The sequence below is a fragment of the Pezoporus flaviventris genome, unplaced genomic scaffold, assembly GCF_033815535.1.
Source record: "Pezoporus flaviventris isolate CSIRO_AGI_PZ_B2104156 unplaced genomic scaffold, CSIRO_AGI_Pfla_v1 ptg000079l, whole genome shotgun sequence".
NCBI classification, from domain to species: domain Eukaryota; kingdom Metazoa; phylum Chordata; class Aves; order Psittaciformes; family Psittacidae; genus Pezoporus; species Pezoporus flaviventris.
The window spans coordinates 820512-833424 of NW_026892627.1; the positions used below are offsets into that span (position 1 = coordinate 820512).

General features: G+C 44.1%; 1 protein-coding gene across 2 annotated transcripts in view; it reads left to right on the plus strand.

Moving 5' to 3' along the window:
- The window catches only part of SETD2 (SET domain containing 2, histone lysine methyltransferase), a 64939-nt gene that overhangs the window by 7135 nt on the left and 44891 nt on the right, over positions 1-12913 (plus strand). For both annotated transcript variants that reach the window (XM_061474431.1, XM_061474432.1), the window contains exon 2: positions 9258-9273. In XM_061474431.1, the coding sequence (XP_061330415.1) occupies positions 9258-9273 (16 nt within the window). The remainder of the gene's footprint in view (positions 1-9257; positions 9274-12913) is intronic.

Sequence of the window (12913 nt, forward strand, 5' to 3'; positions counted from 1 at the left end):
GTCACTGCTTGTCCAGCAGATACGTGGTGGCCTGAGCTGCTGATTTCTCTGCCAAGAGTGAAGTCCTGTGCTGGCTGCTGGTAGTAATGGTCGTAAGTCAGCTTAGATATTTCTGATTATTTTGTTCCTGCTTTTATTTTAAATGCTTTCAGGTTCTTCACCTCTTTCTGCTTCCCCTCTTGCTGCAGAGAGAAGAGTTGGTATATCTTGAGCTGGTATTTCCTGGAAGCTGGGTGTAGCCACTTGCTTTTCCTCAGGATTTAACTGCTGAAATAATTTTCCTGATATCAAATATCTTTTAACTTAATTAGTTTTGTTCAGCATGTGCTGAACTTTCTCTTTGCAGCCTGCTGACTGCATCGGATGGCAATTTGAGCAAAATTAAAAAGCATTGTTTTTTTTTTTTTTCTCCCTAATTCTATTAATTCCTTTCCCTCCAAGCCTAGAAATCTTCCTGGGGTATAGCCTGTGGATGCTGTGCTGTGACAGTCAAGTCAGATGTGACTGTCCCTACTGCAGATGCCCTGTATGAGAGGGAGCTTTGCAGAAGGCTGGCACTTGCTTTCTCTCCTTTTGTTAATGAACTTGGAGTGTGTTTGCTGTCTGCAGCAGAACATTAGAAGGTTTTTGCTGCTTCTTGTGCTGGTGAGCAATTCAGGTGTGCAGGGTTGGTGTACCCGGAACTGTGCAATGGGAGTAGCTGGGATGTGTGACACAAGTTTAATCCTAAGAGTGGTTTTGTGCTGTTAGGAGAAATGCTTTGTTGTATGGTTGTGCCATGGTGAGGCCTGTGCTTAAACCAGTGTCACAGCCTTGGTGCTGCAAACACTGTGCATAGGTGTGTGAAAGTGTCTGTGGCCTGAAGACCCTGGAAATAAATACGTGTGGGGTGGAGGGGACAGATAAAAAAGTATGGGAGGGGGGATAACCACCTCAGTGACTTGTTCAGGGTCACACACAGGCTGTTGCAGAGCTAGAAACCGACCCCAAGCTTTTAAGCCTGGCCTAACCCCTGCCGTAGGTATAAGGTTTTAGTTTGGATGCTGTGGGTGCCCTTCACCGGTTTAGAAACCTGCTGTGGACTGTTGGTTTTAATGTGATTTTGGAGTTTTCTTGTGCATCTCCTGTGTGTTCCTGGCAGTACCCTGTGCAGAGACTTTGATGTCAAACTACCCTGCAATGTCAAACCACCCTGTATCTTCCCCTGCTTGGCTGCTGAAAGTGATAAGCTGGAGGTGATAAAATGCCTTTGTGTTAGATCCAGCCTCATCCGTCCCCAGGGGCAACTGCAGCCCTGGACTGACAGACAGCTCAGGGGTGTGTACATGTTTTAGACATTAACTGCATCAGGCAGGGGAAATGCAATTTAAGGTTAGCTTGTATGTGTGAAATGTTTGCTTTTGTTGCCTTTTCAGACGGGTTTTGAGACGGGGGTTACCTGAAGAGTGATCCCATTTAAATTTTGTTGATGGGAAGATGCTAACTTTAAAAGCTGCTGATGAAATTTCTCCTTCCCTGCTCCCAGAGAAGGAGGAAGCTTTCCAAGGGCTGATGATCCCACAGTACTGAGCCAGAAACTGATTTTAAGTTAGCATGGATTTGTGCCCTCTTCTTTTGGCACCATTGCTCTTTCATTTCCTCCTCCAGTCTGTCCTTTCCCTTGCCGTATCAGTGCTCTGGTGGGTAAAATCCTTGCCTGGCTGCCGTGGGAACAGCATTGCTTATGAGGATTGCTGTAATCATTTCCAACTTGACTTCTTCTTTAGACATGCCCTGGCACTGAGCAGAAAGGGAAGAGCAGGAGCTGTGTGTGTGGTGGTGAGTTTGAAATTCCTGGGAAGGAGCAGGGTCCTGCCATACCTTTATTGGAGCAGAAGACTGGAGACACTGGATAGTTTTCTTCTTAACTGAGTCATTTTCCTGAAGTAGAAGGTCTTAGCTTCTCTAAAACACTGATAGTATTAACACGCAAATAACTAAATAATTGGTAAATGAAGCTTTGGACAGTAGATACAAAAAGAAAAATGAACCCCAAAACCTGAGTTTGTGGCTGTTTGCATGTTCCTGTCAGTGTCTCTTCTCTGACCCACCTTCACAAAAGGAGGAGCAGCAAAGGCAAATGGCTTTCAAAAATCATCCTTTTCCCTCTTTAATTCTTTCCCTTCTCTTTAGGGTTTGGTTGCTGAGGGGTAAATCTTCCTGGGGAAGGGTCTGCATGGGCTCTACCAAACCCAAGGCTTAATCCACAGCTTGGGCACAAGTCCCTTCACTGGTGCTGCCAACTGGCAAAGAACAGACACATTAGCTCATGCCATTTCTTTTCTTTTTTTTTTAGCTTATATTTTCCCCAGCTGTGGAGAGAGTAAATGCTTGTAGTAAAAGTTTATAGTGCTCTGGGTTTTCCATATTGTGTCGTAATGCCTCTTGAATTTGTTCTCAGTGGCTCTCCTCCAGACAGATGAGAAATGGGACCCCAGGCTAGCCTGGGGTGGAAGCTGCAGCACTTTAGTTTCTAAGTCGTCTTCATACCTGCTGTTGAAATGGCTTGTGTCTGGGATTTTGTCTTGATTTATAAAGTTCATTTCAAGGGGTGTATTGGGAGGGAGTGTTCATTGGTGATTGCAGGTGACTCCACCAGTCACGTGCATTAAAACAAAAATCCCTTTCTGGCATACCTGTGGCTATGCAGGATGTCACTCAGCCCTTATCTTTATGATGAAAGAAGAAATACTTGGTTTTGGTGTATACAGCTGCTTGTTTTCCTGGTACGTTCAATCCTCTGTTCTTTCTTATTTCAGTGCAGGAGAAATGGTTTCTCTTCCCCTGCTCCAAACTTAACAATTCCAAACCCAGAGAAAATGTATAAAGCAGGGAATGCTGATTTAGGAAAGCACAGAGAATGGGAGAGATGGATCTGCGGGGTGTGCCGCAGGGACAGGTATATGCTTACAGCTACCTTGACCTCATTTTCTGGTGAGCTTGACTTTGTTTCACACTTCTGTTTAAATAAGATGTTTGATACCGTTAGTGTTTCTTTTCTCCCCTCCTGGATGTGCTTTAGCCTTTCCTCTGTCCATATTTTTTTTTGTGGGGAGGATTAGGATTGTCTATTGATTCCCTGCTTTTTTTTTCTGGTTCTATATTATCCAGTTGTGATGTGGTATTTTTGGGAGGAGGGACCATTTGGATATTAAAAGCTCAGAGTTCTGTACAAAAGAGTTCACAGCAATTAGCACTGTGTTTCAGTTAATCGAAGGGCCTGCAGAGTGTTTGTCCTTACTTTTTATCTCTAGCCAGCTACATTAGAGACTAATAAACCTAAGTGCGAGATAGTGCTTCAGCCCTGTGGGTATTTTTATCAAGTTGTTTTGGTTTTGAGGGTGGCAGGAACTGAAGGAGAGCAGCAGGGAGTGAACTTCATCTGCAGAATCCCAGAGGTGCAGCCAGCCGTTCATCACCAGCTGGGCAGCAGTGAAATCTGCCTGGATATTTAGGATCTTGTCGGAACCATGAATTTCCAGCTGAGGTGTTAATTTGTTGTGTTGCCTTCTGGTTTGCTTAGCCCTGGCGCTGTGGATGAAGGTGGTGATGGATCCATGAGCAGCTCTGGAAGTCCATCCTCATCCCCACACTGGTAGGATGTTTCTGGCCAAAGCGAAACAGTCTGGAGGTTGGGATTTTCTTCTGCTGAGTGCTGATGTGTCGCACTTTCTCTCCTTTCTTCAGAAAGAAAGGTAATTGCTGAGTCAGGTAGGCTTTCATATGGACCTGTGCTAATGCTGGCACAATACCCCATTGTGAGCTTAAAGCAAGGTGAGCTGAGTGCCTGCTGCGATAAGGCTTTTTAAGATGGCAGGGTTTAGGCTTGCAGATGTTTAGATCTGGTGGCTTTAGGCTTCCAGATTCTTCTCTCTTATGAAAAAGAAAATAAAAAAAATGGAAAGAGAACACATGGGAGATGAGGCTCTTCAAGTTTTGTCTGAATGCAGACCAGCATTTGTTATTTAGACTTCTGGGACCTGAGGGCTTTTTGGTTTTTGTTTGCTTCTTTAGCGTAAGCCAAAACCCTGTGTGTAGTTCAGATTATGACATGAAGTCTCATTCATGTCAAGCTGTTCAAGCATCTACAAAATGCTGGAGCTGCTGAGCCTCAGAGTTAAAATACAACCTTATTTTTCTATTAACATGCCTGTGACAAAACTGGGATGTTTCCATAAGCATAGGAAAGCTGTTTAATTTTAAATGTAATGAATTTTGGTAAAAATGTGGGTCTGTAGCCTTAAAAAAGCCTTCCCTGCAAATACAGACACCTCTGTATGACATGGGGTTTACTTGCTGCCGTGGTTGCTGTCGGGTGCAGTTGTGCATTTGTGGGGTGTGTGCAAGGACATCTTCCTCTCACCTGATCAATATTCATCACTAGTTAATCAGATCTGACTGGCGGATGGGCAGGATTGTTCTTTAAGTTTTATATTAGGGGCACATTAAGGAAGATGCCCCAACAGGAGGATGGTGCAGCTGCCTGCTTTGGGCATTTTCTTTAGTTTAATTTATTATCCACTTCTTCGTATGGTCTTCAGGTTTGCTTTGAGTTTTATTTTATGTTTTAACAATCCCTTTCTCCTGACATTTATGGAAATGAGCCACTGAGTGTATGAATCCAATGCTAATTTTAATAACAGTCTTCCTTTTGTGCACCTGCAGATAGCAAGGTGCAGCCAGAGGGAAACAAGTGGGATTGCTCTAAACCTCAGGGGCTGGAAACCTGCTGGAAAACCTCCCGGTTGTGTGTTTGGATGGATCCCCAGCTCACATACACTCTTGTTGTGCCGAGCCTCCTGCGTGCCAGCTCCTTCCTTAGGCTTCTAACGCTGGGATTTTATGTAACTTCAAACCCAGCGTGGGAGGAATTTGGCAAAAAGGTTTCAAGCGAACAGCAGTGCGTTCACTAATTCTGGAAATCTATTTATATGGTTTTTTGATCTGGGGCGAAGGAAGAGGTTGTAAATGGAACTGGGATCCATAACCCAAGCCAGCTGCCTCCTTTAGTGAGTTTAACCTGTGCCAGGGCACCTGTGATAAGGTGGGGTGGATTTTGGTGAAAGGCAGAATGGTAATTCAGGAGAAAAAAGCACAACTGAAGTACCACTGCGGATAGGGAATACTGCTCTTCCTACTGTGAGAAGAATTACTTTTCTGTCCCGGAGACATTAAATTGTTCATGTAGGTGACCAAGACTGTAGAAGATGAGTTACCAGTAATGTCATCTCTGCTTCATTCTTACATACTTTATTTTAAGCCAGTTTAATTCATGCAATGTTTTCTATTTTATAGCTTCTTAACTGTTTTCTATCTTCTAATATTTTGATTTCTCATTTGCCACCAATAAATTGCTAAAATTTGAGCAATTTTAGCAATTTCCCCCACACCAAGTGGCTTTAGAGCAGCAAGATCGTGGAATCATAGAATCATAGAATCGTTAGGGTTGGAAAGGACCTTAAGATCATCTAGTTCCAACTCCCCTGCCGTGGGCAGGGACACCTCACGCTAAACCATCTCACCCAGGGCTTCATCCAACCTGGTCTTGAACACTGCCAGGGATGGAGCATTCACAACTTCCCTGGACAACCCATTCCAGTGCCTCACCACCCTAACAGGAAAGAATTTCCTCCTTATCTCTAATCTATACTTCCCCTGTGAAAGTTTTAACCCATTACGCCTTGTCCTGTCACTACAGTCCCTAATGAAGAGTCCCTCCCCAGCATCCTTACAGCCCCCCTTCAGATACTGGAAGGCTGCTATGAGGTCTCCACGCAGCCTTCTCTTCTCCAGGCTGAACAGCCCCAACTTCCTCAGCCTGTCTTCATACAGGAGGTGCTCCAGTCCCCTGATCATCCTCGTGGCCCTCCTCTGGACTTGTTCCAACAGTTCCATGTCCTTTTTATGTTGAGGACACCAGAACTGCACACAATACTCCAAGTGAGGTCTCACAAGAGCAGAGTAGAGGGGCAGGATCACCTCCTTCGACCTGCTGGTCACGCTCCTTTTGATGCAGCCCAAGATATGGTTGGCTTTCTGGGCTGTGAGCGCACACTGAAGCCAGCTCATGTTCATTTTCTCATTGACCAGCACCCCCAAGTCTTTCTCTGCAGGGCTGCTCTGAATCTCTTCTCTGCCCAACCTGTAGCTGTGCCTGGGATTGCTCCAACCCAGGTGCAGGACCTTGCACTTGTCATGGTTAAACTTCATGAGGTTGGCATCAGCCCACCTCACAAGCGTGTCAAGGTCCCTCTGGATGGCATTCCTTCCCTCCAGGGTATCAACTGAACCACACAGCTTGGTGTCATCAGCAGACTTGCTGAGGGTGCACTCAATCCCACTGTCCATGTCAGCAACAAAGATGTTGAACAAAAGATGCCCCATGAGAGTGTTGAAGGCAAGGTTGGATGGGGTTTTGAGCATCCTGGTCTAGTGGAAGGTGTCCCTGCCCGTGGCAGGGTGGTTGTAACTGCATGAGCTTTAAGGTCCATTCCAGCTCAAACCTATCTGTGATTCTATGATGCAATTCTATGAAGATCATCCATTTCTTAGTCCAGCTCACCTTCTCCTAGAAGTTTTTCTCTGGGATTTGAAGGATTTCAACTGTCTCTATTTCCCCTTGAGTGTGTTGCATTTTTCTTGCATGTTTTGACCCCCCATGCAGGAGCTGGTGCTTTACCAAGCTGCCTTCATGGAGTGACTGTCTCAAGGTGGAAGATGCTGAGGCTGACATCTTTGGAAATCTGCTGTCGTGGCTTTGAGCAGGACATGAGCTTACAGCTGGCCTGGATCGTGCTATGATTCCTGCTGTTTTGTAGACTGCATTCTTGGAAGAGAAAGTTTTATTCTTAGCTTTCAGTTTTTGGAGATCTCTACTTTGTGTTCTTGCCAGTATTTTAACTTAACACTGGTTTTTAGCTTAATACTGATTTTATGCAATGTTTCAGCAACAAGGAAAAATGGCTTATTAAGAGAGATTAGTTACTCCTTTACTCTATTTTAGTATTAATTTTAAATACTAAAGTTCATTACGTGTCTCCCAGTGCATAGCTACTTAAATCTGTGTTCATATGTATGAAGAGACAGTTATTTCCTTTTGATTTAGGACCACCAGCTTTCATCTGTTTTTATTCTGTGCTGTATCACAACATGTCTGGTTATGGATGTCTTGAAAATCATCATAGAATCATTTAGGTTGGAAAACCCTCTTAAGGTCATTGAATTCAATGTTCATATCATAGAATCATGGAATCATAGAATGCTTTGGGTTGGAAGGGACCTTAAAACTTATCCAGTTCCAACCCCTTGCCATGGGCAGGGACACCTTCCACTGGACCAGGTTGCTCCAAGCCCCATCCAACCTGGCCTTGAACACTGCCAGGGATGGGGCAGCCACAGCTTCTCTGGGCAACCTGTGCCAGGGCCTCACCACTCTCACAGGGAAGAACTTCCTCCTCAGATCTCAGTCTCCCCTCTGTCTAACATCCTTATCCTCTCCTTAAGGACCTTGTCAAAAGCCCCTCTCCAGCTTTCTTGTGGGCCCTTTAGGCACTGGAAGCTACTCTTAAGGTCTCCCAGAGCCTTCTCTTCTCCAGGCTGAAGAAGCCCAGCCCTCTCAGCCTGTCTCCATTGGAGAGGTGCCCCCTTGGAGCATGTTTGTGGCCTCCTGGATTCATTTTATCAGGTCCATATCCTTTTTTATGCTGGGGGTTTTGTTGGGTGCTGGCTACACTAGATGTCAGTGCTGTTCTTACCCCTGTAAACACGTGTGTTTAACACTCAAAATATGTGACTGTCAGGAGTGAGTTTCCTGGAAGTCTGAAGCTCCACTTCATGTGATTCTAAAAATGAAACCTCCTTTTAGGCACTAATTCATGTCAAAGTGCCGTTCTTAGAGGGCATGTGACCCCCCTCTGCATTAGCAGCATTTTGAATTCATGGCTTGGTTAACCCCATTAAATCACATGCATGCCCTCTTGTACTCTAGAGCTTGCTTAAACTCATGGCTCACGTTTCCTCAGTGGAAACAAACTCTGTTCTTCCTCCTGTAAGTATAATTTATAGCCTCTTAATAAGCTTTATCAACAGGGTGTGAGACTTTATAGAGGCAGGAGTATATTAGTGCTGGTGATACATCTTTGTAGCTACTTGCTTGGAGTTTTCTGTTGTTGATGATTTAAATGGGGAGATATGTGGTTATTTTTGCGCCGTCGCCACTTTGGTTTCCTGCCTGGGTTACACAGAAACTGAAGGCTTTGGCTTTCTTTTCCAGAAACTGATACTTGTCGCTTAGCTGATGCTTGAAGTGAAATCTGTGAACCTTTTCTGCAAGAAATCTTTCACTGTGTCACCACGACAGTGCCGAATTATGGCTCAAAAGATGATAAGGACTAGCAGAAGTCTGACTGAAAACTGCCCCTGTGTCTATAAGGTAGAAGGGGAAAAGGCTGTGTGTGTGAAAATGTAAATGTTAAAGCACTGGAGAGTGCTCTGGGACTTGTGTTAGAGGAGATAACAGATAAAGACAGGTGGGCTGTTGACATCTTGGTGAAGGCGTATTGGTAACCGCTGAAACTTGTACATCTGCTTTTGTAGTTTCCCTCTGGGGGCCGAGAGACTCACTGAAACTCTCCCAGGTATTGAGCAAAGGAAGGAGCAAGTGAGTAGTCATGTTCTCGTTTGTTCTTTTTCTGGAGGAGAAGCTACTTTGCTCATGGTTATCTGAGTGAAGAACTTGGGGAAGCAAAGTTTGCTGTTGGCCCAGCATTGGCAGTTTTGGTTGGGATCAGCGTAATGCTCCAAATTAATCAATTGTTGAGTGGGTGGCTGCCAAAGTACTGATTAATGTCTGTGTTACCTGTCTTCAATTAAGGTTCTTGCTGGTTTGCAAGCCCTCAGATGACAACACTGAGCCAGCAGTTTGCTCAAAAAAGGTTTGCTCTGTTAAAGTCCCTGCAAAATTTTCAGTGTGGAAATTCCTGATCTTCAAAACCGTGCCAGAGGTGGTTGTTTTGTCTGCTTGACCATTGGGCGATGTTGGTAGGGACATGTGTTGCTGCAGGATTACTTGTGGGGTGGTTGTTACCCACACCCTGCGTCCCTGGGTCCATCACATTTGCAGTGCCAGACTTCTGATGTTAGGTTTCTTGTTTCTGCTTGACGTTTACACTCTCTTTTTATGTTTTCTTTTGCATGTTTCCTCGGCTGGATTGCAATAGAGAAGAAGAAAATGAGGTGAGTAAAACTGATTCCTTTCTTGATGTAGCTCCTGAGACATGCGTTAGCCCAACCTGGTTAGTCTGACCTAAAGATTTCTTGAGTGGAGAGTGACTGAGTGTCTAAATAAAGCAACCTGATGTTTTTCTGGGGTGCCTCTACTCCAGTGGTTAAATCCAGTAAAGAAGTGAAACGCTTTCAGTACCACCTCTGCCATTTACACATGGATGCAATAGAGCGTGACAGTGTCCTTGAGTCATTCAGTGTAGGTAGGTGCTGCTTTCTGCACCGTGAGAAGATGATTATTTAAAGACTTCACCTGTAAAAAATGATTAGTTTTGCTGTGTGTGTCTCAATGAATTTAAGAGGCAAGGAGAAAACTTGGAGGGACTGGCACAGTTTACAATATCCTGGCACAGCAAGAAGTGCTGCTAATAATTTTTGATGCTGTAGGACAATAATTTTACAAGGCACGTAGTGATAGGACAAGAGGGGATGGCTTTAAGCTGACAGAGGAGAGATTGAGATGAGATCTGAGGAAGAAGTTCTTCCCTATGAAGGTGGTGAGGCCCTGGCACAGGTTGCCCAGAGGAAGCTGTGGCTTGCCGCATTGCTGGCAGTGTTCAAGGCCAGGTTGGACGGGGCTTGGAGCAGCCTGGTCTAGTGGAAGGTGTTCCTGCCTCATCCAGCTGGAACTGGGTGCTCTTTAAGGTCTCTTCCAACCCAAACCATTCTAGGATTCTACGATCCTGTGATTCATATCTGCTCTGGTTGTGCTGGTGAGCATACTGTGTGTCCTCCCTATGTTCCTAGCGGATTGAGAGCTGCAGGGTTGGTGCTGCTGCTTCAGTAATGGTGTAGCTCTGCTGAATATGCAAAGGAACTTCTGTCATCTTTTTCTTTCTGTAAAATACTCACAGCAGCATTTTGGGGAATGTGGCCTTTCTGTAAAACATGAAAGGAAGGAGAACTCCTGGTAGGGAGCTTTTACCAGTAATTGCTACCTGTTAAGTTTCCTAAGTCATGTTTTGTTAAACGTGGTGTTATTTAAGAAGAAAAATCCCTGGAAGGGTGAGCACATGAGGGTGAAACATTTGTTCTGAAATGTATAATCTCTGCTGAATACACTATGGAAAGGGGAGGAGTGGAAGCTTAACAGCTCCTTTTTTTGCCTTCAGGTGCTGTGTTTTGTGTAAAGGTGGATGTATCCAAACCCCGTTATTCATGCGTGAGCTCAGATTTCAGATCTGTTGTGCTTTAAGTTAGAAACATTCTGATCAAAACATTGGCATGTTTCCATAACTGGGAATTCTGCACGCAAAATAATTTCACAGTAGTTCTCATCAGAAGACTCTTGAATGCTGATGCACTCTATTTACTATATTCTTAAATATAAATTTATGTTTTTATTTAAATAAGTAACTGGTATAATTGGTGAATCCAGTCTGATAAGCATTTGGATGCAGATTTGTGGAGACTTCTTCCATTAGACATCAAGGTATGGTTGAAGATAGGAACCTGCTCTCTTACTCTTCCATTGTCCCAAGACATACACGCAGTTTGGGATAAAAAGATGGGAATTTCTGGGCGTGTAGGGATAATAATTGACTCCACAAACCCAGAAAGTAAACGCTATTCCTTTGCTCTTCAGGAGGCTGAGACAAGTGTCCTATGGGAGGGTGATCTTGGTAGCATTCAGACATGTAGAAGCTCCTACCAAACAGGCTGGACACTTGATTTTGTCTTTTATTCTTCCATGAATTAGTTTATATACTTGTGTATTAGTCTCTGGATCACTTCTGGTGTGTGGATTCTTTTGAAAACAGGGATGGTATTTTCAGCATGACTTTCTGGAGATGGTTGTGAAGCAGTTGTGGAGAGAGGAGCATGTTTCAGAGCTGGGCAAGTGTGTGGACGTACACTTTGTTTTCAGGGTCACTTTGTTTTGGTCCCCTTTTAGCCACGACCCTCATTTAAAGCAGCCATGAAAATGCACCCATATAAATAACAGCCATTTAAAAAGAGTACTTTTTATTTTTTGCACCCATTTTTTCTAGAATGCAGTTAATATCTGCTGCTGAAGATCAAATGCATGTACAGTGCTGTGTTGGTAGCCAAAAGTCTAGTCATGTGGAGGCCATGGTGTGGTTTTCACCATTAAAATAAATGCCCATGCGTTTCCTCAGAAACAAGGACATTTTTGTGTATGTGATGTCCAGGGGTGCGAACAGAATGGGTTGGGGTTTCCATTCCACCAGCATCTTACTTAATAATTTACTATGGTGCCTCTTGCCTGAGCAACTATGCGTTGTTTTACAAAAGTTAAAGGTTAACAAAGTACGTAATAATTCACAGTGGCTTGCAGGAAAACTGCTGCTGCTGCCAAAGTTGTGTTCATGCAACAGTTACGGGAGTAAAACCCAGCTCTGTACTGGTTTTTACATGGCTACAACTGTTTCCATTGGACTTAATGCTTCTCACACAAGATTTAATTACGCTAATGCAATTTGGATTTAAGGGGATAAAGATTATTGACAAGAACACCCTTTCACCATGGTGCCGTGATACTTGTCTTTAGGGTCTACACTCCTGTGACACAGCTTTTGCACAGACAAACCTTAAGCCTTAAAATAGTTGGAGAAATACTAAGGGTAAACATATGGTGTTTTGTGCTCTGAAAATTGCTAATCTCAGACTTGGATAGGGTAAGAGGTTCCCATGTTAAAGGAGCTTTGTTGCTCTGCACTTGCCCCATTTCCAAAGCCAGGATTCAGTTACAAGTGCTGTCACGGGAGCTTTTCTGATGGAGATCCTGAGCTCTTAATCACAGAATCACAGAATGGTTTGGGTTGGAAGGGACCTTAAAGCTCATCCAGTCCCAACCCCCTGCCATGGGCAGGAACACCTCACACTAGACCAGGTTGCTTAAAGCGCACTCTGCCAGGTCATGGTGAGCTTGTCTTCAGCCAACATCCCCAAGTCCTTCTCCTCAGGGCTGCTCTCAGTCCAGTCTCCCTCAGCCTGTATTTGTGTGTAATGTCCTAGAGAAGATGACTTTTGGCTTATTAGCATAAAAAGCAAACAGACTTTCTGTAGCATGGTCCTCACTGCAGTGTTGTGAGCGAGATCCTGAGCAGAAGACTTCTGGTGAGATGCATGAGCAGTGTATTACAGTTGGTTGGCCTTGAGGTAACAGAGTCATCATGCATGACTGGGTCCTGATGGGAGTTCTTGAAGGTTGTTCTATTAATAGTATGCCTCAGCCTGGAAACTTATTAGGAATTACTAATGACTGAGATAATGCTGTCAGTGGGAGGCGGGAGAGGACAGGGCTTAAAATTGTTGCTGTAATTCTTGATAGTCTGATTTATGCTGAAATTAAATGCATCCAGCTGCAGCCTCCTGGAATGTGAAAACAAACACACTTAGATCTTAAAAATACAGGTTATTTTATAGCCCAAGACCATAGACACAGCGTAAATAAAGCAGTACTATCTCCTCATTTAACTTTATATGTTAAACTATCTATTTTTCAAAGAAATAAGAATTATATCAGAAAAGGGCTTCTCATTTGGTTATTAATGAGTCAGTTAAGCCTCAGCCCAGGCCCCAGAGGATTTTTTGCTCCAAACTGGAATTGGCTGGGTAGTTGATTTTG